The sequence below is a fragment of the Oculina patagonica genome, chromosome 8 (assembly GCF_052425735.1).
Source record: "Oculina patagonica isolate OP01 chromosome 8, crgOcupat, whole genome shotgun sequence".
Taxonomy (NCBI): domain Eukaryota; kingdom Metazoa; phylum Cnidaria; class Anthozoa; order Scleractinia; family Oculinidae; genus Oculina; species Oculina patagonica.
Window position 1 is genome coordinate 3,677,759 of NC_135765.1, and position 24,425 is coordinate 3,702,183.

At 37.4% G+C, this 24,425-nt stretch overlaps 2 protein-coding genes across 2 annotated transcripts in view; both read right to left on the minus strand.

Moving 5' to 3' along the window:
* Positions 1–1,049: 1,049 nt before the first annotated feature.
* Positions 1,050–23,468, minus strand: LOC144663399 (dual specificity tyrosine-phosphorylation-regulated kinase 1B-like). Its single transcript, XM_078524328.1, has 9 exons — positions 23,085–23,468; positions 16,199–16,257; positions 15,544–15,758; positions 14,018–14,206; positions 11,437–11,584; positions 9,628–9,914; positions 6,249–6,395; positions 5,456–5,596; positions 1,050–4,497 (listed from the first exon to the last, which is right to left on the minus strand). Exons 2-9 carry the CDS (start codon positions 16,233–16,235, stop codon positions 3,532–3,534), a joined length of 2,130 nt encoding a protein of 709 aa, XP_078380454.1. The 5' UTR covers positions 16,236–16,257; positions 23,085–23,468; the 3' UTR covers positions 1,050–3,531.
* LOC144663475 (rRNA 2'-O-methyltransferase fibrillarin-like) overlaps positions 7,696–24,425 on the minus strand; it is a 74,224-nt gene continuing 57,494 nt past the window's right edge. Inside the window, exon 4 of the transcript XR_013572612.1 lies at positions 7,696–7,706. The gene's annotated coding sequence lies outside the window, so the exon portion shown is untranslated. The remainder of the gene's footprint in view (positions 7,707–24,425) is intronic.

Sequence of the window (24,425 nt, forward strand, 5' to 3'; positions counted from 1 at the left end):
TAATTCACTGTACTTTTTTCTTGTTGTTGCAAAAAAGTGTGGGGGGCTAAAGCCCCCCTAGCCCCTCCCTCTCCGCGGTCCCTGAATTTAGAAACTTAAAGATGGCGAGACATGTTAATGCGAGCTTCGCTGTCTAAACAAAACAATTCTGCTTCCTTATAAATATTTTTTTGGATACGAAGGGCGGCTTTATTTCAACGGATAAACCTGAATTAATTTTCTCTTGCTACACAAACGCATGGGCAATTTGATTTCAACCTGAAAAAGTTCATGCTGTGTTGGCGAGGAGATAGCGCTCAGAAAGAAGTCGGCAGCAAATTCTATCCGCCAAGCTGTTAGAGAATTTCACCTGTCGCCTGTTAGACCACAAATTTCTTCTTTGTATACTTTTGAACTTATAAGGATCAAGATTTGTGGCGAATTTGTGAAGGAAATGCTTTTTTCGACTCGAAATGTCCCACACGCTAATATAAACTTTGTAATTTTTTTTTCTCGATCAGTGAATTAAAAAAAAAAAAAAAAATTAAAAAAGTAACCCCGACCCCGACCCCGACCCCGACCCCGGCCCCGACCCCGAGTCGGCGTTTTACCGACACCCCAATTTTTTACAAGTGTCGAGAACATAGCGATCTTATGATATACCGAAGCTCGGATATTTCGTCAACTAGAAAACCAAAATAATTTTTGGAATCGCTTGACATTTCTAAACAAACATCTGATACTCTCAAGAAGTTTGAAAGATCTTTTCATACGATTTGGTCCAAAGTATAAATGGCATCGACCGTTTCAAATGGCAACGAACGTTCTGAGAAATGGCATCGACCGTTTCAAATGGCAACGACCGTTTATGAAAGGGAAATTTGCTTAGCCGGCTAAGAGGGACAAGTTGGTCTGGGGACGAGAATGGGATTGAATCTCAGACGCCTCTTCCACCGTTCTTCCGCCTCGAACCCAGGCTCTCTAGGTTACGCTACATTCAGCTCGGAACCAAAAAGACGTTTCCTCAGTTTCTAAACTTATTTGGAAAAGAACAACAAAGAAGCCGGAAGCACAGTGCTCTGAAACATTTTTTTATTAAAAAAGACTTACACGACATTTTACCAAGCCTTGTAAGACTCCATTTAAAAATCAAAGTTTACAATATTTTACAGCATATTTCTCCTTAAAATGTACATCTTTTTTAAAATTGATTTCTTGTCTAAAATGTTAAAATCAAATCGCTTGTTGGTGTTTTGTCAGGCTTAAGCGCGGGTTAAAAGGCATGCTTAATCTGCTGTTAAGTTTCTGCGTGAAGTTAAAGCTATAGTTAAGAATGGTCACGCCACGCTCCTCGTTGCGAGGTGCCTTGCGTGACAATTCCAGAAAACCCTACCAAGAAAGCTAGAGAATTAAGCGCTGTCCTAAAGCTAAATAAGCAACAGTCTTTTTCGCTAAAAACTGATAAAAATAAATAAAGTGACAATTGATCCAGCGCGGAATTCTTGTTGGGTCATACAGTTTTCGCTAACAGTTAGGAATAACGAAGTATTTACGATAGATTCTGTATGTATCAAACAATAACCAGAAACAGAGCTATAAGAAAGTTTCATCCCGGAAATCTCGCTAGCCTTACAGGACGGCACGTTCTTACTAACAATAACATTAGAAATGAAAAGATCCCGTAGCTAAGAGGTTCTCTGTCTGACTTAATTTCAGCTTGACTATTAACAACATGCACTAATGACGGAGAACTTCTCAGCTAGGAAAGATCAAAATATCAGCTCATAACTTACTTAACTTTAACGAAGGGCAGACCTACATTAGCCTCGGCAACAATCCTTTTAAAATACCTTTTCGTGACAAAACTGGCCGCACACGCATCAAAGTGCGCGCAAAATCTTTCACGTGGAAAAACGCGATGGAAATGTTCACGCGCGAGCACCGTGAATCGCTCGAGAATTTTACCGCGTGGAGTTTGCGCGAGCTTTGACCTTTTTCATTCCCTGACTTGGTAAAAAGCGTTGAACCATTAAGACAACATGACTGTATATCCCAATTTTTCTCCCTTCCCTCTTCCATTTAATAAATAAGTAAAACAGCTTATCTCAACCCCTCTCATAAAGTTCACTTCTTTTTCAAAATGTACAAATCGGCCTCCTCATCTATCATTGCTTTTAATGAGAGTCTGTTCTTACAAGACGTTTCTGTCTTTCCCAAAAGTCCATTACAATAAATAAATTACATGAAAATAAAATATGGTAACGAATAGTGGTTCGGCTATTATGAAGCATAAGACTAATGTTTATCGATGTGTATTCGATTTTTTAACTGTAAAATGCTTGGATTACATGATTATACTACCGAATCAACCCATGGTTAATGCTTATTTTAACTAGCTTTGGGAAACCTTATAAGAACAGACTCGCAAAGAGCAAACACATTTCAACAAAATGGCTTCAACGGTGAAACTGTGAATCACTCGAAACTCTCGAGCATTTAAGTTGTCTGATGGATTTGGTAACAGCAATAAAACTATCTCAAATATTTCTATTTAAAACAAGTACTAAAATAAAAACAATTGTTTTTAAAAACTGCAAATGGACGAGTTTTCGCCCAGAAACGATAAAAACAAACATTAAAAGATAGCTTCTCAGTCCCTGTAAGTTTGCTCAAACAATTTCTTGAATGAACGACTTATCAAATTCACGGGACGACACGGTCAAAAAATCCGCTAAAAACGCAGTTTTTTGAAGACTATTGATTTTGGAAAATCCAAGAAGCTTTGTTGAAAAATAAAACAAACTTAGAACAACCAGAATGTTGAAATTCGTGAAAACGAGAACGCAAACGAGTAAAACGTCATAAAAACTTTAAAATTCGGCGGAAAAGAACATTTGAAGCTTTCAAGACAACTGTAAATTCTCACATATATTAATTGCTTTGCCTTAAAACTTTTCTATTTTCCTACAACCTAAACTTTGGAGTCGCTCGAGGCTCTCTGCAGACCTTTGTCAGACTAAATCGTTGCTCGAGGGCTCAATACGACTTAAAAACTATCCACAACTGACCGACCCATGATAACCTTTCTAAAATATCCATTTATGAAAATTCTTCCTGACTTACATGTATTTTCCTGAAAGAAGTCGGAAACAAGAATTAAAACACAGCGCATAGCTGTAAAAGAGCATGCGCGGATAGCACCCAGTAGCTGTGAGCCCCTGTCTACAGGAGAGATTAAAATTCAGCAGCTGGCTTTGCAAGCGCATGCGCCTCGTTAAAACATAATTACGCCACTGTTAACGATCGTTTCAAAGGGGGCTTCAAAGGACGGGACACCCCGTAGTTAAAAGCCCGGTACCACGTTCCTCAAGTTCTGCAAGGGTCTCCTCCCACTTGACATTTGACTTACATGATGTATGGACGATTCAGCGTTGCCCATTCCCTTTGTGGGAATTTTGGCTGGATGGGGCATAGTGAGGCGGAACAGGGCGGGACCTCGCAGGCGGGCGGGGATTACCCCAGGGGGTATCGGCGATGGTCATTTTCTACTCCTTAATTGCTAACCACCGGACTTTGTTGTACACATACTCCTACCATAGGAGATTCGTCCCCCGCCGAAGGCTGACGTACATAATCCCTCCGGTGTCCCACTGAAATCCCCCGCGGATTAGTCACCGAATTTGGAATCATCGCAGACGATCCCACGCAATTAACTTCGTGCTCCCCCGGATTGAGTGACAAGTTCGTTGCAGAGTAGTTGAGCTGCGTGAATGCTTCCGGGGGGAGAGAGCTCCCCACCGCTGACCCATGTGGCTCGACAGTCATTGAATTGCAAGAAGACGACGACGAATAATTCGAAGCAGTTTCTGAGCTGCAGTAAATTCCTCCACCGATACCGAAGTCTCGTCCCTGACTCCGGCCCGCCTCTCCGCTGTGTAAAGACGTGTTAATGGAGGCAGAGCTGTAGGCTGAAGAGCCTTCGCTGTGAGCTCCTGGTAAAGACGAAGTTTGTTGAAGTCCTTGAGCAGCAATTCGTGAATCCGAATTATTACAAGAAGTTCTCTCCGTAGTTCTTTTAAAATGTGATGAAATGCCCCCGCCCGCGTTGCCCCACGTTTGCGGTCCTTTCCCACTCGGACTGTCGCATTCCATAGCAGATGACGTCACTGTCGCGTGGGTGGTGGGGTCTGAGCATGCGCGTGTGCCACCGCTGGACACAGTAGTGCTCGTAGTGCTCGCAGTTCTATTTGTAGTGCCTCCCATGGCGGGAGATGAGTTAGCAGAATGCGAAGTGTTTGTGCTTTCGTCAGCTGTCTTTTTGAAGAAACAATGTTGCAAAGCTTGATAAGGCGCTATTCGCGCCTTCGGGTCAAATTCGAGCATGCGCAAAACGAGGTCCTTGAATTTTAAGTAGTCCTGTAATGAATGCCCGGATTCTCCTAGCCTTCTTCCTCCCGGGCCCCCCGTCTCACATCCTAAAACGTCGTGGAGTTTCCGTGTTCCGGGTGGTCGGTATTCCTTGGGGGAAAAAACAAGTTTTTTACTACTAGAATAATCCCTACGATATTACGCACCTCCCCCCACCCGCTTCCAAACAAGGATATGAGTAATAGGCTCAAATGATTAAATTGATAATGATAAAATTTCATCCTATTGTTCAGCTGATTTTTATTTCTTGAGAATATAACTTTTCTTTTACATCGTTACTCGTGCTTTTGATATTTATTGGCATCTTGAAATTCTTCAAACGCAAACTTCCAGTTAACTTCCTTGCCAGTAATGAGCAATCTCTAAAATAAGAAACCTTCTCCCCTCCCTCCGTCCCCTGAGTTAAGTCCCTCCCGATCCCTTTCCCCACCCCTATAACAAACACAAGAAGAAGGTATTGTTAACGTATATGGATATGACACTTCATATCACCGAAATGCCGTGTTGCTAGTGGAATTCATAAAAAGCGGTAGTGACCAATTTTGGATTAGCATTTCTTAGCTCAAGACTAGGTTAAATAACAAAAGCACCTTTATGAAGTAACAGAGCGGTTTTCCATTGAATGTCGTAGTAAATGGTACTCACCCTGGCCAATCACAAAGGACACAGACAATCCAGTGAATCAATCAAAACACGAAGCAGATATATGTAGCCGGCACAAAGTGCGGGAAAACGTGTGTGAGCGAGTCACGCTTGGTTTACTTTCGATTGGTTGAGAAATTGTCGCGGGTCTTTTTTAAACCGATCACTAAAGCTACGTTTACACGGGACCGGACCGGATCGGCTTCTCTTTACACGGAACCGTTCTGGAACCGGTCCGAAACGGGTCCGAAACTGGACTTATCCGGTCCGAAAATCGGACCGGATCCGTTTGGAACCGGTCCCGCGTAAACATAGCCTAAGTGTAGTAATGCTAAACCAAAGCAAACGCGAATTACTTTCGACACTCGATTGAAAACTGCTCTACGCGAAATTAGGAATTACTTACCTTCTTGCCGTCCTTACTGCACTTACAAGTGTAGCTGCCATCTGGCAAGCGATCGAAAAACTTTCTGGCTTTGGGCGCACTTTCTAGCATGTGCTTGGGCGGAAGACCCAAAACCTCCACAACTTTCATCATTTGATCGAACTGAAACACAAACAAACAAACTTTAATTTACACAAAAGTCGATTTTCCCCTCCACATCATTCATTTATGGCTGCCAAAGACATTAGTTTTCAAAAATCCCTGACTTTTCCCTGATAAAAATCAAATTTCCCTGACCAAATCAATACAAAATGTCAGATAACAGTAACGGCCTCTAGCCTCCGCCTCCAAAAGCAAAACATCGCGAAAATCACATTGACCTGAAATTTCTTCCTGCCGTCAATGGTATTAAATCAGAGGTGTTATAATTTCAAATTTCCATGACTTTTCTTCAAAACGTCAATTTTCCCTGACTTAAAATTTCCCGACTTTTTCCAGGCCTCTAAGAATTTTATTTTTCCCTTACCATTGCCTGACCTGTGTGTCCTGTCAAGATTTCAACTTGGTTTGACGAAACGTGACTTGGTGTGAATATTAATTATCTAAACGAGCACGCATCAAAACTCAAAGCTATCTCGCAATTTCTGTTGTCATGAGCACGGGACAAAGAAACAATCCGAGTCCCGGACAGGAATCAAACCCATAAACTCCCGCAAATCGGTCGGAAAAGACGATTAAATATTGGCTTCCCAAATAAGATCTCCTGCTCATCGCCCTTATAACGATTCCACAACTGACTTCATGTAAGCCTTACCTCATTTGCCCCGCTGAAAAGTGGTTCCCCAGTATGCATCTCAACCAAAATACATCCTAAACTCCACATGTCAATTGCAAGATCGTAAGGTACACCTAGAAGGACTTCAGGTGAGCGGTAAAAGCGACTTTGGATGTATTGGTAAATCTGTGTACAAAGAAACATTTGTTAGATTTGTAAATGGTTCCAGCACTCTGGGAAGGACGAACATTAGCTTACAAACTTGCAACCAATACAGCTATGTAGGCAACATTTTATTTCGCAAAACGAAACAATCATAATGCAATAAACGAATCACAGACAGTAGGCTAAAAGCGCGGGAAAATTGGAACCAGTGGCAAACGAAACCCAATCACAAGGACCAAGTGCCCTGAGCCAATCAGAACTCAAAGCAACAGGAAAAGGGCGCCAAAAAGCAGACACTCTGTGCCATCCTCGATTCCTGGTTCTCTTTCCTTTCCTTGACTCTGCGCGACAGAGGAAAAGGCGCGAAATTCATAACACGCCATCGAAAATGAAACTCGTGATTGGCTGAGAATATTCATTGCGTTTTTGAACAGAAAAAGATTACAAGCGTTAGCATGTCACAAAAAGACACTGTCTTTTTAAAAGTGACGTCCATTGGAAACTCGCTGACTCAAAAATAATTTTACATGAAGAACAAGTTTTCATTAAAAAAACGGTTCGACGACAGCTTGGTCTCTGCTGTGCTAAAAATAGACTTTTTTGACGCGATGAAATGCGTAGGATGCATAGCAATAAAAAAATAATTATAATACTTTATACAGGAAGACCTAATTTTGAAACTTCTATGACAAACTTGTCAAATAAAAAAAAAGATTAATTTTCTTCCGCTAAGTAAGCTAAAGGAAGTCTTAACTGCTGGCAAATTATGCCCGCATGATCACCGCTGTTTTTAGAAACAAGAGCGGTAATCCAGTTTCTTATAGGAAGTTGAAATTTTCGAAACTGCAATAAACTGTGGAGTTAAAAAAATTTTACATCAAAAATGCTATTTTTTTCAACGAAATTTCGAGTATTTTCTACTTCTGACCAGCACATTGCTTCTATCTGCTGAATACTGTCGCCAGAAAGTCTGACGATTTATAAAACCCAGAGGGCATTTTCACATTTAATTGCTCAATACTCCACGATTTGAAAAGGTTTCTGACAGTTCGAGAATAGAAACCATTACGTAAGTTCAATTTAAAGAATATCGAATGAGTCAAGAGCGAGGAAAGTGCACAAACAGTCTAATTTCTGAATGTAATTAATTAGCTGAAGTCGTAATTTTAAAATTTCTTGATACTGTAGTTTCGAGCTACTGAAAAGCGAAATTCGACACCGCAATGACGCGAGAATAGAAACAACGATTTTCTTGCGAAGCGAACAAACAACTTCTTCCTCAAATAACAAAACTTCACGAAATAGCCATGACAGAAACGGTCTCCAAAACACCTTGCTTTTATCAATAATGTAAAATGTGTGGCAGGGAAAGAAATTTTAATACGGGCGAGCCAGAAATTTGCATAAGTTCTAGACACTTTTCAATTAGATCGCGGCTCCGTTTGCACAAACCAACCTTCAGCGATTGGTTCGTCTTGAAGGCAGTTGTTTAAATATTAATGCGTTTGTGTCGGTTCTTCTCAAAAGCATTGTTTAGCGTCTTTGTCAATCTAATTTATTGTGAGTCAGCTGTCATGAACATACGCGCTGGGGTGTGGAGAATATTTGCTTTGATATTAAAATACACTTTGCGGGGCGCTGGTGTTTTTTCGCGTGGTTCTTCGTGCAGGTGTCGAAAATCGCATTTTCTCGACTTTAAAATTGTTTGGCTGTAAATTTGGATTTTTCGAGAGCTCATTAGTCTTTCAAGCACTGGAAAATTAAATTTAATTGAGGTGAGAAGCCGCATATTATTGTGTACATTTCAAAGGTCAAATAACTATCGAAATGTACCTTCATTCCTTCAAATAACAGCACAGCAACATTTCTCGACGAAATGTTTCACCTCAACGCAAAACAAAAAACAGAATGTGTTCTTTAGGACGCGTAGATATGAAAGCTTGACTCGCAGCGAAATATTCAACTGAAATAAACCGCCATTAAATATGTTCACAATACATTGCTTCACTTGAATAAATGTTTTGTCTTTTGTGATGAATTCAATTCACCTTGACCGTCAAACAAATTTCAAACAGTTATCGTAAACAAACTTCAAAACAAACTCAAAACACAAGAGACCCTCCTTCACTGCAATCAAAAAGCTATTATAACAGGAGAGATAGATTGAAAAACAAAAGTTGTACAAGTGACGCGTCCGTAACAACAAAACAATTCTAAAAACAATTGGTTTCAATTGGCATTTTTTGGTTCTCTTTTATATAGCAACGAATTCCGTTATTTGGAGTAACTGCGTGCCTACGCGGTGAGATCCTCTCATTTTTTCATTTTTTTTTAAGTATATCTGGGAGTCACTACCCGTCTATATCCACTTATCTTTGCCCTTTTACCTAAGTATATTTTAAAGTGGCTAGCTATATACTACACAGTTAGAATATGAATAGTAATAAGCAACTCATAACCACAAAGCAACTGTTTTCAGGAACACTTTTCGAGTGTTGGAATATTCTAAAGTTTAAAGAGGCAATTTCACGGTATATTAAGTAATTTTCGGACAAGATTCAACTTTGCCTTAAAAGATATGTCGTGAAAACCACTTTATAAAAAGAACCCAAGCTGTGTGAGATGCCTGTAGCTTTGTTTTCACACACACAAAAACGCCAAGTGCCAGGGGTGGGGCCCGCGGTTTCGGCGTCAATGCGTGACTGAAACAGGCAATGATGATAACGCACCATATCACGTGATCGCGCCAAAAAGTTCCCACAGGGGTGGCTGGTTTAAAAAGCAGCAAGAAATTTTGGACTTTTCAGAATCCTTCATGTTTGAACTGAAAACAAAATAATTCTAACTTACAAGACGTTCGTGAGTTTTCCCGCGCTTAAACCACAAGCGCGTAAAACCCACGCAACGTGTTTCAACCAATCACAGCGACGATTTTCCCGGCTCAGCCAATCAGATGCAAAGGCACGCCAACTGGCGATTTTCCCGCGCTTGAACCAAAGCCGCGTCGCAGCGTTCTCACCAATCACAGCGAAGGGTTTGTCTATACAGCCAATCAGCTGGAAAAGCGAAGCACTCGTGATTTAAGTTTCGTTATTTTCCCGCGCTTAATTCACCGGTTACACGTTTACTTTAGTTTTGACTTTGCTTTATAACGTTTATCTTTGGGACAAACCTATAAAACAGTCCATTCAAAGGTGAACTACATGCGACGCCGAAGGGAAATACGATTAAAAATCAAAACTAAAAAACTTACCCTTTGACCGAGCTGACACGAGCTTCCGAAGTCCACGATCTTGATAGCACTTCTTTTAGGATTACACAACAAAATGTTCTCAGGTTTCAAATCGCAGTGAATAATATTGAGTTCAGGAGTGGATAAGTACAGTAGCGCCGTGCACATTTGCTGCGCGAATTTCCTTGTCAGGTTTAATGACACTCCTCTAAAGTTCGTGTTTCGTAGCAAGTCGTACAAGTTATACGATAAAAGTTCAAAGACAAGGCACAAATGATTTCTGTACATAAAATGTCTCTTGAGTCGCACTGTGGATAGAAGGAAATAAAGACATGGTCAGTAGAGGAGAGGATTTTTTTACCCTTTGTTATGTAATTCGTGTCAAAATACTAATGGCAAGCAACTGCAAAAGTGAAGTTGTCTTTATATATACAGTTTTGATGGACTTACCTTATTATAGGAAATTAATGATACATGTTATTAACGCGAATTTTTAAAAATTCGCGTTAATTTTATGTATGTTAACTTTTTTACTATAAGTATTTGACCAGAACTTTTCCTAAATTCGCGTTAATTTTTTACGCGTAAATTTTGTTCGCGTTGTTAAAATGCCTCGTTATATTCCTATAATAAGGTATTCATTCAGTTAACACTATCCTATGTTGAATACATGTAAGAGCATGTTAGAAAAAAAAATTCCACATTCATGTATATAACCAAGGAAAATTCACTGTCCTAGTTTTAGTTCTTCATAGCGCAGAATGTGGACATTTAACGTTGTTGTTTTGCAAAGGACGGTTAAATAAATGTACCAAAATTGTTTTTTTAAGGCAGCGTGTAGTGCCAGAGCTGACAAATCGTCGGAGAAAAGGGATAAAAGTTTGGACGGGGGTTGACATGATTTCTCTGTCAAAATAATGAAACCTCTCGTCGACTTCCGTGCAAAATTGAGCAGGTTGAAACTCGAAGAGCATGCACGAGAGTAATTCAGCTCTGACCGTACGTTTTTTCAAATTCCATGGCATTTGGCAAGCAAACTTACTAAAGAGAATCGATGAGCTATAAATGAAACTCTCTCCTTGGAAATACGCGGATCAATCTTTGAAATTATACAGCTTAAAGAGCTGATTGACCCATCTTAATCCACGTCATGGCTAACACTCATCTTAACTTCGTAATATGTCCCTGATCGCTCATCATCTAACCACAAATCCCAGACATTTAACATGTAGCAATTTTTTGGGAATTTCGGTTGAAATTTTTTTAAGATTTTAACGTAGTCCTTTCATACCGGTTGTACGAACAGACAGAAAATTCTATATTATTAGTTCGTTTTCCAATTTCAAGTCTTCCATCAAGGGAAATTAAAGCAATAAGCGGAACCTGAATTACAGTAGAATCGCAATTTCTCGAACCCTCGGTTTTTCGAAACTCCCGATTTCTCGAACCAGTTTTCGTTTCCCTTGGATAGTACTTCTCTGTAATTTTACCCCCGATTTTTCGAACCGATTTTCGTTTCCCCTGGCGATTTGAGAAATCGGGATTCTACTGTATAAAATGGTAAGGGCCCAGGCAAGTGGTCTGCCGGCCAAATCATGAAAAACGAAAGTAAGCCAAGCAGGCAACTGCCCAGAGCAAGCAAAATTTTAGCCTGTGTAGTGTTTGAGCGCGCGTTTGGAAAACGAGAAAGGCGCGAGACGGCCACGCGAGAGGAAAAGTGTTTTTTTTCCCTCGCGTGGCCTTCTCTCGCCTTTCGCGTTTTCCAAATACGCGCGCAAAAATACGCAGGCTAGCAAAATGTTTTCGAGCACTGTTACAGTCAATTCTTACCAATGTAGTATTTTCCCTCTGGATCATGCGTGTTCATTAACTCCAGCAGGCGAACTTCAATCTGTGCTTGGTTCAAGAACGGCTTTTTGTTTTTGATGATTTTTATGGCGATGTATTCTTTTTCTTGATGATCATAAGCCTTGCACACCTGAAATTACCCCAAAACAAGTGTAAAGTTAACACGGTCGCGTCAAACAACTTAAAGCTCTTGAAGATGATCCCCAAAACGACGCATCATTGCTACAGAAACATTGTTCCGCTGGACGTTTTCTAGCCTGCGAGCAGGCTCTCTCTTCATTTCCTCGTTTTGTGCGCGCGCAAGATTTGAAGCGGGAGCAGATTTTATTTCCGAGAAGCAAAAAAAATTTCTTAATTTTTCAGAGCTAAGCATTATTTAGAAAATAATGTAGTTTCCGCAACGATGTTTTTTCGTTTACGGGGGCCAAGCTATCACCTTGGCTAGCAAAATGCTCGGCGAGTGCCGACTTGGAGAAAACATATCAAAAGCGTTTGTTTACATGTACGTTGCGGCAGTATTTAGTTCCTGAAATTCTGCGATCCTGCTTGACTTTTTTGTTCTTTGTTTCAAACTATGTTAAACAATATTTGACGAAGGAAAATAAAATAAAACTGAATTTAAAAATCTTACACCAAAAACAAATGTACGCTACAACATATGTAGTCAATCGTTTGCTTCAAAGTCAGTATACATTTACCAGTTCGCGCCAAATATGAACAAGAAAAATTTTTAAACGCACGCAACTTCGAAGGAAATAGAGAACACTTTTATATTTCCTACCCTACGTTAGACCGCAAATTCGTTTTAAGAGTTGAAACTTTTCTGTTGAACGTGTAAAACTGATTGGTCAACATTGACGTTTAGAATCCCTAAGCTTTCTCGTTTTCGGATCTAAATGTGGCCTGACTTCACTATTGTTAGTGACCGTTTCCGCAATGGAGACGGACAACTTGTCTCAAACTAACAGGCCTATTTACATCCGCCTCAAAAGATTTACCTGTCTAGTGTAAAAACGGGATAGATTAAAAGACGAATGGCTCGTTTTAACTTCAAGTTCTTCCATTAAGTTATCCGTCTAAAGTGACGGAGAATTGAACAAATTAAATCCGACAAGTTATACGTTGAAAATTGTTAACGTTCTGTTTTTACGCTAAGACGAATTACAGTATCATCCATCTTGGACGAGTTTTCCAACTGTAAAGTGAAAACAGCAATTTAGAATGAATTTGATTCTTTTTTTTTTCAGTTTAAAAGTCAACAGGCCGGATTTTTTTAAATTAGCAGAGAAACAAAAGGTTAATCAGAATTTAAGGTAGCTCATCGGAAGACTATTAAAATAAAGCAACAATTCACTGCTATAAAGCTCAATTCATCGACATTAATTTACAGTTATTTATTTGTAGTTTGGTTTGTAAAACATGAGAAATGAAATGTCTTAAAACTGAAAGATCTGATCAGATGTCTGAAACAACTGACTAATCGAGCACAGAATTGCATGTCAGAAATAAAATAATAATACCAAAAATGTATCTTGGCATAAAACTGAAAAACAAGCATTAGTAACAGACTTTTAAGACATGAAAATATCATTAAAATGTTGAAAATGTTATGCTGGTTTGAAAAATGTCTAAAAATATTTAAAAAACGAATTTAATATTCCAACTTTTCGGCTGAAACTACAGCCTTCGTCAGGAGTAAAAATAATAAGGAACGAAAATATCAGCCTTCCAATTTCAAACCATTTTTTTTTCGTTCGGAGTAAAATCATGACTCGCATTTTTACACAATGAACTGAAGAAGTTCATTTTTACAGTAAAACAAAAACAAATGTACTAAGAAAGGGAGATAATAACAATAATAATAAAAAATTTAAAACACCAAACTGTAAATATAGGCATAAACAAAACCTAAAAATAAGTCACTTTGCATGTTATGTATGACTAACATGCGGCTCTAACCTGCATTGTAAGAGTAAAAACCTTTAAAATATGAAAAATATGACTAAAACAAGGAAAAAAAGTTCTCATTTTAACAGGAAGTTAGAAAAGAACAGAACAACACAACACTTTGGACAGTTTTCAAACATTGCAACTTATTCTGCTCTCATAGATTTCAAATCTGCAGGGAAAACCCCACAGAACACTAAATTTACATAATATGAATAATATGCTGCATGCTCTGAATTTTAATTTGGCAATATTTTATTTTAAAAAAATGAATTGTGACAGTATACAGGATACAGTTTGGAAAAGTAAAAAATATTAATCATTTTTCCAATATTTTGTGCCATTTGTAACAAGAAATGTGTGATTATTTCACACTTAAGCCCTTGTTTGATCAACAGGCAACTTCTCGTAACCAGACAAATCAATCTACTGTTGACATTCTAAAGCAAAAAATTAACAAAAAATAACCAAGAATATTAAAATAAATATCCTGCGTGTCAATTATGTCACATTCAGAAAAACAAACACTCAAAGCTTTCACGCGAGTAAATATGTTACTATATTCTTTGTTATTATAATTTCCAAAACTAAAAAGTAGAAAAAAGATATTTTTTACCTGACCAAAGGATCCTTTTCCAATTAATGACTCGATCTCGTAACGATCAAACCATTTTTCTCCTGTTTTTATGACGTAGTCCCAATTTTCATCATCGTATCCGTCATTGTACAATTTCCGCTCTTTCTTGTGCCCTCCTTCTTCATTCTTTTCTAATTCCTTTCGTTTCTTTTTCTTGGCGTAGTACACCTACACATAAGCATATCAATCAATCAATCAAATGGTTGGAATATTTGTTTTAAATCTGCCCAATACTAAAGTCACTTGAGTTATATATAAACAGACACGTGTTTGTCGCATGTTTTTTCCCTATAAAACCAATATCTATTAGAGTAAACAGTATTAAAGTAACCAATGCATCACAACAGATATAATATTTATTTCCATACAAGATTTACACTAATTAATTTAAATTTGCAGATTTTTATTTTCAAATTAACTGTTCAACGAAAGTCCCCCAAAACAATTTAAGTAAAATCAGATATGACGAAGGAAGGATTAAAGTCCTCTCACTAATATATTGTACTTTGTGATAAGGGGATTCCATTAATTTTCAAAACAGATTAAGTGATTAATTCTTCGATTGTAAAAATTGAGAAATATATAATTTTACTGGTTGAGTAACAAGGAGCTGCAAATTTCCCTTGCTGAATTTTTTTTTTCCTCAATGATATCAACAGCTCAGAGTTAGTAGTTAATCTTTTGGTGCGTGAGCTCCATACATTATGTAAAATTTGTATTAATAATAGTTGTTAAAAAGTACATGTACATCATTAAGAATGTAGCCAAGAAAAAACTCTGCAGGCTCAGCCAGCTTTTCTGGCCGGTGCACCTTCAAAATTATCCCAAGTCTTTGTTCTATAGTGTAAGGGCTCGAGACTAACTTTTTGGCTAACTAGCCAAGTGGCTAGTGACAGCTTTGATTTCACTAGCCAAAACGTATTTTCTACTAGGCACAATTTTAAGCATAGTTCTTTTTTTAGGGGAAGGGGGGGGGGGGGGGTGAAAACAATGTCCGATAATGTTTAAACCTTAGCCGTAAAATGTTCCTTAAATCTTCACATTTTTTTTCCTTAAAAATTGGGCTTTGTTCTTCACTATAAAAAATTGTACATGTACATGCGTTTTTGTCAACTAGAATTTTGTTTTAAGCTTCACATTCTATAATGTCAACAGTTTACTTGTTAGTTATAATTATTCTCTGAGAGACGATTTTAATAAATGCGGTTTCTTGCCACTAATGCCTGATTTTTTCACTAGTCATTTTGCCTAGTGAAAGGCCAAAAGCTACTAGCCAAAACTGCATTTTTACTAGCCTTTGGCTAGTTGGCTACCGTTAGTCTCGAGCCCTGAGTGTAATTTTAGTCAGGGATAAGCTCACTGTCAGCTGGTAAAAATAACCTGAAATTAACATCCTTGATTCCTCAGCATGTTCTAGCCAATCATAAAGAGGTCATTTGCTGAAATTGCCGCTGTACAGTTATGTGAATAATTATGTAATAGCAACAAACTGTTAAAGGATCTACCTCGTTAATGTGCTTGTAGGTTTTGATCAAGTCCACACTGAGCTTTCTAAGGGGTGCAGAGCTTGGGTCACGGAACGTTTTCGGGATCTTGCTGTAGAAGTTTTGAACTCCTGCAAAATCCACCTCATCTGCCTGTTGGTCTTCTGTGTTTCCAGCAACGAAATTCATGTCAGAAGCTAATATCTTGGTCCTTGATGCCTGATCTCCATTGCTGCCTGTCAAATAAAGAGAACAAATATCAATAAACCTTGATAGGTTTAGAGATACTTTTATCAGCCAAACCCTTGCTTCTCTTCCAACTGCAAACCTTTAGCCAGGTGGGAGTCCAGGAGTTCTATGGATGGCCACTTTTCAGAGAAAATTAATATGAATAACTGTATAGAGAGCTTTTTTTTAGCAAATTTGGAAATATTTGGATACCTTTGCACTCATAACTGCAGAAAAACACCTTGCATGCTCCTCAGGCCCTCCTATGGGGACAAAGTCAGGCCTTATAAAAATTTTGGACTCCCACTTTTTAAATCCTGGCTAAAAGTGCTTCCAAGAGTACTGTATATCGCTTGTTGTTCCAGCCAAAGTAAAACCAATGTGTGAGCAGCTTTGCATAGCGCAACTCTGCTATCGTGGTCCTCTCAACAGATAACACAGAACTAACCTTTATCAGAAGTTGCACCCCCTAATGAAATATCCATCACCTATTACTTGACATCTTTGCTAAAAAACAGAGAAAAAAATAATGATTTTACACACACAATAAAGTAACATATCAACAAGCCATCGTCATAGTTACATTTTGCTATTTAAGCAGGTGTCCGTTAAAATGACATAAAATTTTGCCTTCCCATGCCTCATTAGTTTCAGTACACACTTTTCAGAAAAAAAAATATTGATGTATCAGCTGAAGATCTAACAGGCGTTGAAACACGAGGACTTTTATAGAAATGACTATCAAAACAAAATATGGTACATGTAATGGTGCACGAGGAGGGCATAATGTTACTTTTCTTTGACTGGAGACTGGATAGAGCATCCACATTTAAGAAACAGAAAATAGAGTTTGTCTGATGCAAACATGAGAGGAAAGTTAAGTAAATGTGAAAGTTAACGTCAACCCCAGCCAAAGGTTAGGATAGTTTTGAATTCTCCCAAGCTTTTTCTCTCATGTTCGTGTTATGCCATGTAAAACAGGAAGTAGCTGTTTCTACTTCCTTTATTTTAAAATAAAACTGACAATAATGAAATGAGTGATATTTGTGTTCACACACTCATTCAAAATGACTAAATTCATGAATAACCAAACACAGTGCAGTCACGGTATATGATCAAAATTTCCTATTTTTATTCAATAAATGTGAAGTCCATGAGGACCACAGAAAATTGTGTTCACATGGCCAGTTTTTCGCAAATCACATACAGTTTAGAGCTTATCGTGTGTGAAGAGGGCATAATCTTGTAAGCCACAAATAAATGAATCACATGGCCACTTTCTCGCACATCACGTACTGGAGCTAATCGTGTGTGAAGAGGGCATAATTATGTAAGCCGCAAATTTCAATAGATGACTTGTTTTAATTGTAACAAAGGATGTTTCCACTGATTTTCAACAGGTAAGGTAAAATGAAATCTGGAAACAAAAGAGAGCGGACTTGTGCCGTTGATTGAATGTGTCTAATTATTGTTGATACACTGCTGCGCGCAGTGCATTTGTATTCTAGTGGTCGTGGAGTGGGTGTGTTGGCAAGGAGGGGGGAGGGGTGGTAATCTTAAAATTTATTTGGGCCATGCACAATTGAGAACAAGAAGGGAGAGTTTTGAAATTGATCTTAACAAATAAAGAATTTTTTTAAATATCACTGAATATGGTACTTTGCGCCTCATTTCACATGCAGCAAATAATATATAATTCAAATAAGTTTTTAAAAAACCGCGACAGCATCTATGTAGGAATAACGGCTTTTGCCACATTACACCTTGTTCACCACAGAAGGACCTAAGCTTACTGGATATAATACTGTACATGTATACACAACCAAATGTACTTTGGTTAAAGGTAAATACTGTGCACTGATGACAGTACATCATAGTAGCCACAATTTGGATGTAAGAAAGTTGTACTAAAGATAAAATTGAGGAACAAAATTAGACTTCATGTACTAGCCTTCTATGGATCAGATCGCCCAGATCTAGAAGTTTATATGATTAAACACAACAAATTACGGTGAATTCAAACAGCTACACAAATAAATAATGGAAATCTTTACAAAATTAGTATGAAGTAGAACTCTATACAAATAATAAATGTTCATTGTAAGACTCGATCTACATCTTCTATAGTGTGAAGGAATGTTACTTTTAAATACATCACATACAAAAATGTAATAGAAAAATCTAAAGACAAAAGGCTAACTTGTATATGATTTTGAAGCCTACAAAATTTTCATCTTCCATGACACACCTTGAGTGCAAAGGATTACTATGACATAAATTTTAATGTCACAATCATGAATGAAATGTTAAACATTCATGAAAGGCTACATGTGTACCTCTTTACACAGCGACGAAAATACTCCTGTCATAAAATTCCTTTTAAGTCTAATTCTCTTGGTCTCAGTAATAAACTCTGCTTACTTTACAGAAAGAAGTTTTCAGCCACACCTCTGGAGAGCATCTACACGACTCCATGCACACACGACCTTTCAGGATATCAACCACAAGATTTACTCCTGTTTAATAGTGATGAAATTTTAACTTTTCTGTGGTATTCACTCACAGTCATTACACTATTTATTAATTTGATACCTTTAGGCAAAAGCAGATTGCCAATGTTTGATCAAAATAGAAAAAACCTACACTACTTTTCCAAGGCTTTTTTCAAGGAACTGAAACTCTTTTCAAGTTAGTGTGCATGAGTTTAAGCCATTGTTGCTCTGTGACCAACAAATGACTGAGAAATATTAATTATAAATCAAGATATTTAACCAATGGTCATTCATTGCCTTGAAATTAACACACATAAAGTTCTACTAATTGAATTGCTGCAGGATCTGAAAAGATAGTGAGATCCGTTTTTCTTTTCATTAAAAAAGAACTTTACATGCACACCGTTTACAAGTTATTACTTTTACTCAAAATGGCAACTAGTTGTACTCAATTCTAGATGTAATAAATCACAAATGGTATTACATATTATCTTTTTCAAGACAAATTTTGGATCTGAATGAAAGAACTGCTGTTCTTCATAAATAATCAACTACAATATACAAAAAATCTTTTCAAACTGCTGTCGAAAACTGTCCAAAGGGTGCAAAAACAATAACAAAAATGCCAATAAAATAAAACTTAATATAAATCAGGGCATTCTGGTTATTTACATGTACTGTTTGTCCGTCAAGATTCAATCAATCTGTCAGACTTGTATTTTTCCTGCCATTAGAATAAGAAAATATCTGTCCAAGCATGAGCCTACCTCTTAAATGGCGGACCATTTTAGAAACACAAGCTAACTATTAATTTTTATGAAGGCAAGTCACATTTAAAAAAGGCTCTTCCTAACCTTTCAGCTGAAAAAGGAGCTGTAACATCCAGATATTTTGCCTCAGCTACCTGCTGAAATCTACATCACTGACTCCACTTATGGCCCTCTCATGGCGAAAAACTTATGCAGAGCAGGGCTTGACATTTGATGATAACCAACTAGCCACAGACTAGTAAACATACTCTTTTGGATAAATGTTTTTGTTTCCACTAGACACTTTGACTACATGTGCATAAAGTAGCGGCAATGCAAAACTTTTGATGTACAAGTACAAAGGTCAGGCAAAAATTGTACACAAGGCATTTTTCTCTAAAACCCTATGTTACAACTTTGTTAACATCATGGATTTGCCAGCAATCAGTAATATGATTGAGACAAAAAAACAAACAAAAAAAATTGTTATCAACGGTAGTATATAGTAGCAGCAAGATAGCCAAATAAGAAGCCATAAATAAGGCTTGTGTCTAATTAAGCTTCCATGCTAAAGGTTTGTTGATTATTGGTCTTGTTCTTTTACAGTTGCATCAAGGATGTGTAGATATCAAGTCAAAGAAGTTGAAGAATTCAATTTATTGATAAAACGTCCTTATTTGCTGTCTAGGCCTTGCTCAATATCAAATTATTACTAAATGTCAGGCGTGGACCAGTAGACTGCAGGCTCAGGTCATGCGAAAGTATATCGAAAGCACAATATTTTTCAATAATTTCTGAATCTGTAAAAAAATGTTGATGTATCAAATATTTGGTATCGAGAATTGGCCCATCGTTAATTGTCAGTGCTTGGTAGTTGACTTTGACTACTAAAGCTGACATAACCTCAGCCGATTGGTCTCTAATCAGAAATAACCACTGAGACCTGGCAGAGAAAGCAATCAGGGCTTGAGACTAACTTTTTAACTCACTGGTTTACTGGCTAGTGACATGTCAGATCTTACTAGCCAAAAGTAATTTTTCACTAGTCAGGTATATTGATTTCTATCAAAAACAGTTGACTTTTCCGAGTCTTTCACTAGCCAAAGTGGCTAGTAGGAATGCTAAATCTGGTAGCCAAAACCTAAATTTTAGTAGCCTTTGGCTAGTTGGCTACTGTTAGTCTCGAGCCCTGGCAATGCAAATAAGAGATAGATAGATGCTGTCCCAAATTTGTATTTTGAAAATGAAAATAATATCTTTGCATTGAGACCATAAAAATAAGACCTCTGTAGTTTTTAAACCTTAATCATGCGCGTGATTATTTTTTCAGAATTAATTAGCTATTGTTGCCATTAAAATATTTAGTAAATATATATTTATTTTAAATGGTCTACGAAAAATAATTAATTTTAACCATTTCTTCCATGCCAGTCAGCGAGAAATATAAACAACATAAGAACCTAAGAAAGATAACGATTCATTTCAAAATAATGGCTAAGTCCTTACTCCGACGACAATCATTTAATTAAGCGTAAAGTGACTATTAGCCAAATATAATTATTCCGAAAACAAAATGACACCATATTTATTAAATATCATGTAATAATAAAACAACCACTTGTAAATCATTTTAGCATTGCAGGATATTGTAAACTTCTATAATGTTATTTTTGCATTGACGTAGCTTTCCAGCTTTGTTAAAATTCTTAACGACAAAACCATCACATAATTCCAATTTCCAGACAATTTTTCCTAACAAAATACTATTTCAGACATATAAATACAGAATTTCACACCATTGCACATGCATTACGTCAATAATCCCACTTAAATAAACATGTCTATATAAATATTTTTTGGTCAAAATATAGTATTCGCAATATACCTGTATTCGCAATATAAAAGTTGACGTACAAGATGCTATTTTTGTTCCAACGAGTCATTTTACTTATAATATCTGTTATGCAAGCAACGCCTGAGAAAATTATTGCTTCAAATTAAAGCCATTTCACTGTTACCTTTTTCTGAGCCTTGTAGCATGGTAAAATAACCAAATACCAAAGCATGGATTAAACATTTTGCTATTTATTTTACACTGCAAAATAAAAAGTCCACTTGAAGTCTTTTGTGCATGGGATTTACATTAAAACTCATACATGCATAAATACATGTGATGTAATGTTGATCAGAGAATGACATTTAATCTTTTGCCTTATAATGTTGTTTTATCATTGCCTCAGGCCATGAATATAATTCTGAGACTACACATTGAGTTCGAATCAACCAAACAGTTGGAAAAAACCAAAACATTCTCCATTTTGGATCCACAATCAACAACTCAACAGACCAAGATAAGCTTATTAAATGGACCGTGTAATTTTCAATCTTTTGCTTTATAACTTCTGGAATGAATATCAGAACATACCGTTTAAGTGTACATATAAGTATTTTTTAAAAATGCTACAAATTGCAGACAATGTAACAAGTTTAAAAAGGCACCTGCGCCTTTACAGTACCGCTCACAGTAAATGCTCACGCTAGCAAACAAGTTCTGATTTTTTCGCATCGAAATGTCAAGAGTTAGACGGGCTCTTCTGTTGAGCAATATGGTCAAAAAATCTGTTTTACAAAGAGCTTCATTTGACTTTATAGACTGCTGCAGTTTGGCAACAATGAGGAAAACGCTATTAAACTTCGATGAAAGTTTTTTTGCTCTTTACTCGGACGAGAGAAGTGTGATACAGTAACAAACATCAAGCCAGCAGCTAGCGAACTGTCGGCTTTTAGATCGATGGCCTCCTACCGGTCAGCTTTTGCTAGCTAAAAACGACCACGGAACTATAGCTAGCCAAATATACCGGCACAAATAATCTTTCACACTAACGAAGTTGGACTTTTCCCCTAATCAACTAAAATGGATTTATGAGCTAATCTTAACCCAATACAGGTCTCAGACAGGAAATATCAAAGCAGACAAGCGAACGAGAAAGAAAATTCAAATGAATGAAAATATAAACATGGCGGGGCCAACATCGATCGTCACAGCGAAACGAAGTTTAACAGTTCGCAGTATCTATTTCTGGTCGTATTTTGCGCTAAAATTCGATAGAAACCGAAAAAAATAAGGCTAGACGCAACTTTCCAGATTTAAATCGCCCTTGGGATGCAAATTGATTATTTTATAAGCTTTATGTGTCGGAAGGCCGCCAACAAATTCAACACTTTCGCACCGTAGCTGGCGACCTGGTTGCGCAACGAATACATGTCCTCGGGTCAATAGAATCGAGATCTTGCTTTTTTCTGCCGTATTTGAATTAAAAATCTTCAAACTGTTTTAAAGAATATGGATTTATTAACAATTAAAAGCACGGAAACTGACAACACAGACAATAACACCATATTTTTCTTCAAGGCCGTCCATCGCGACTTCAAATCAACGAAACAGTCCTATGTCAAAATCTTTAGTAAGCTTACTGTAAGCGGGAAACCCTCATATAAAAACCACCAAAAAGCAAGGAATAGTTTTGCAGAAGGCTTTTAAGGAATAATTTTAACTTCTTCTAGGCAATATCTGCAGTCGCAGCGTTTAAACGGGATCCCGGTTTCCCTTCAACGTCAAAGCTTCGTTCGAGAACGCATTTTTCGCAGCTGACACCATCGAAGATGTAAAATCCCGCGCTTGCAGTGTTGGTAAATTAAGGACAGATTTTTACTAGCTCCACGGGTATCCCTTTCCAATAAACCATAACCTTTCAAATTAGAAACATATATAACGTTATAAACTTTGCAAACAGTGCGCACAATGCGATTTCCAGAGCTCCTGTCACAGGGTTCGCTCATTAACATTTCAGCAAAAATAAACCACAAGGGTGTTTTGACAGTATTCGGAACTTCGGAAGCACCTTGAGTTCAGAGAGAGATCTTTCACATCATATGACCGGTCTGTGAACACTTCAATCCTTTGGTTTATCTTTACTAAGTTTCCGAGCGATCTGGAGCCCGAGCAGACAAGATCGACCGCCAAATTCAAAAACTTCTCGAAGCGAAAGGCCTTCGAGAAAAATATTTTCATATCTTCCATCTATGCACTTACCTATGGATTTCAACGATCACTCTTCGTTCCTTCGTTATCGAGGAATTCATAAAAATCCATTCCAGTTGATAAACACCACAAGTAAACGGCAAACAATCCTGTGATCTCCAGCAAATTGTCTTTCCACCAAAATTTCCTTCTCCCAAAAAACAAAAATCGCGCGCTGAATCAGCAATCACGTTGTAGTTGAATAAATCGAACCGCTCCCCAACAATTAGAACTTTTCCAGTCCTTTTCACACATCAATTATTAAGCTCCTGAGTCGTCCAAGCAAAGATTTTCAAGCAAGTTCTCCACTGAAACCGAAGTTCCATAAGGTGATCGATTGCTCGGCGTTAAAAAATTCGAAATTCGAACGAAATATTGCCCGATAAAACCGTTGAAAGGATGACGGTCGTGACAAAACCGATGACGCGACGCACTGTTGCTATGACGATGTCAATTACAAAAACGAAGTTTTATAAGAATTTGCAGTTTAATCAATGACATAAAATACTTGGAAAAAGACGAAGTTTACCGCGAAATTTTTTATTTTCCCTGTCAGAAAACGCCAATTTTTGTTGTTTTACTTCAAACAGATAAAATTCTACAACATATTCGGCAGCTTTACAAATATAGGATGCGAAAATGGCGTGATTTAAACATACAACAGTTTATAAAAGTGGTCGATTTATTAAATGCATCTAGATATTTCTGGAGTGATCAAGTTTATTCAAAATAGTTTGAAAGACATAATTTTATATTAAATATAAATATTTTCTACGTGCTAGGAATATTTTGTGTGGTTTTACAAGTTTGACAAGGTTTTGTCAAAAAAGACAGAATGTATATTGGCCGTTGATTGCGTGAGTCATAGATGTCTTTCTCAGTGGTGATGTAATAACTCAAGAACGGTAGATCTATAGCCGTGCCAGCAATGTAGCCATTTCATTACAAAATAATAATTCTACCGCAGAGTACTTTTTAAAATAACAATATTTGATCTCTATCGTATTTTCACGTATGTTCTCGAACTAAATGCCGGACTAAACTAATAGCAGTTTATTTAATTTTTAGCAAAACCTCAGCCTTCAAGCTAAAAAATCTGTTTTAATTTTGCGACCTTTATACAAGTGCAGAGTGTGTGTTTCAGTAAACAAAACAGCCAAGTTAATATTTTACGCAAAAAGGTTAAACTTTTTCATATTATTTGGCAGCGAATTCCGTTCATGCGACGTTCAGGGAGATGTGTTTTTATTTTGTCTTTAAATTTGTCAATTTTGACAAATTGTGATGAATTTTCTCCCTGAAAAAGCTTCTGTGAGGGAAACATCGACAAATTGTGATGAATGTTCTCCCTGA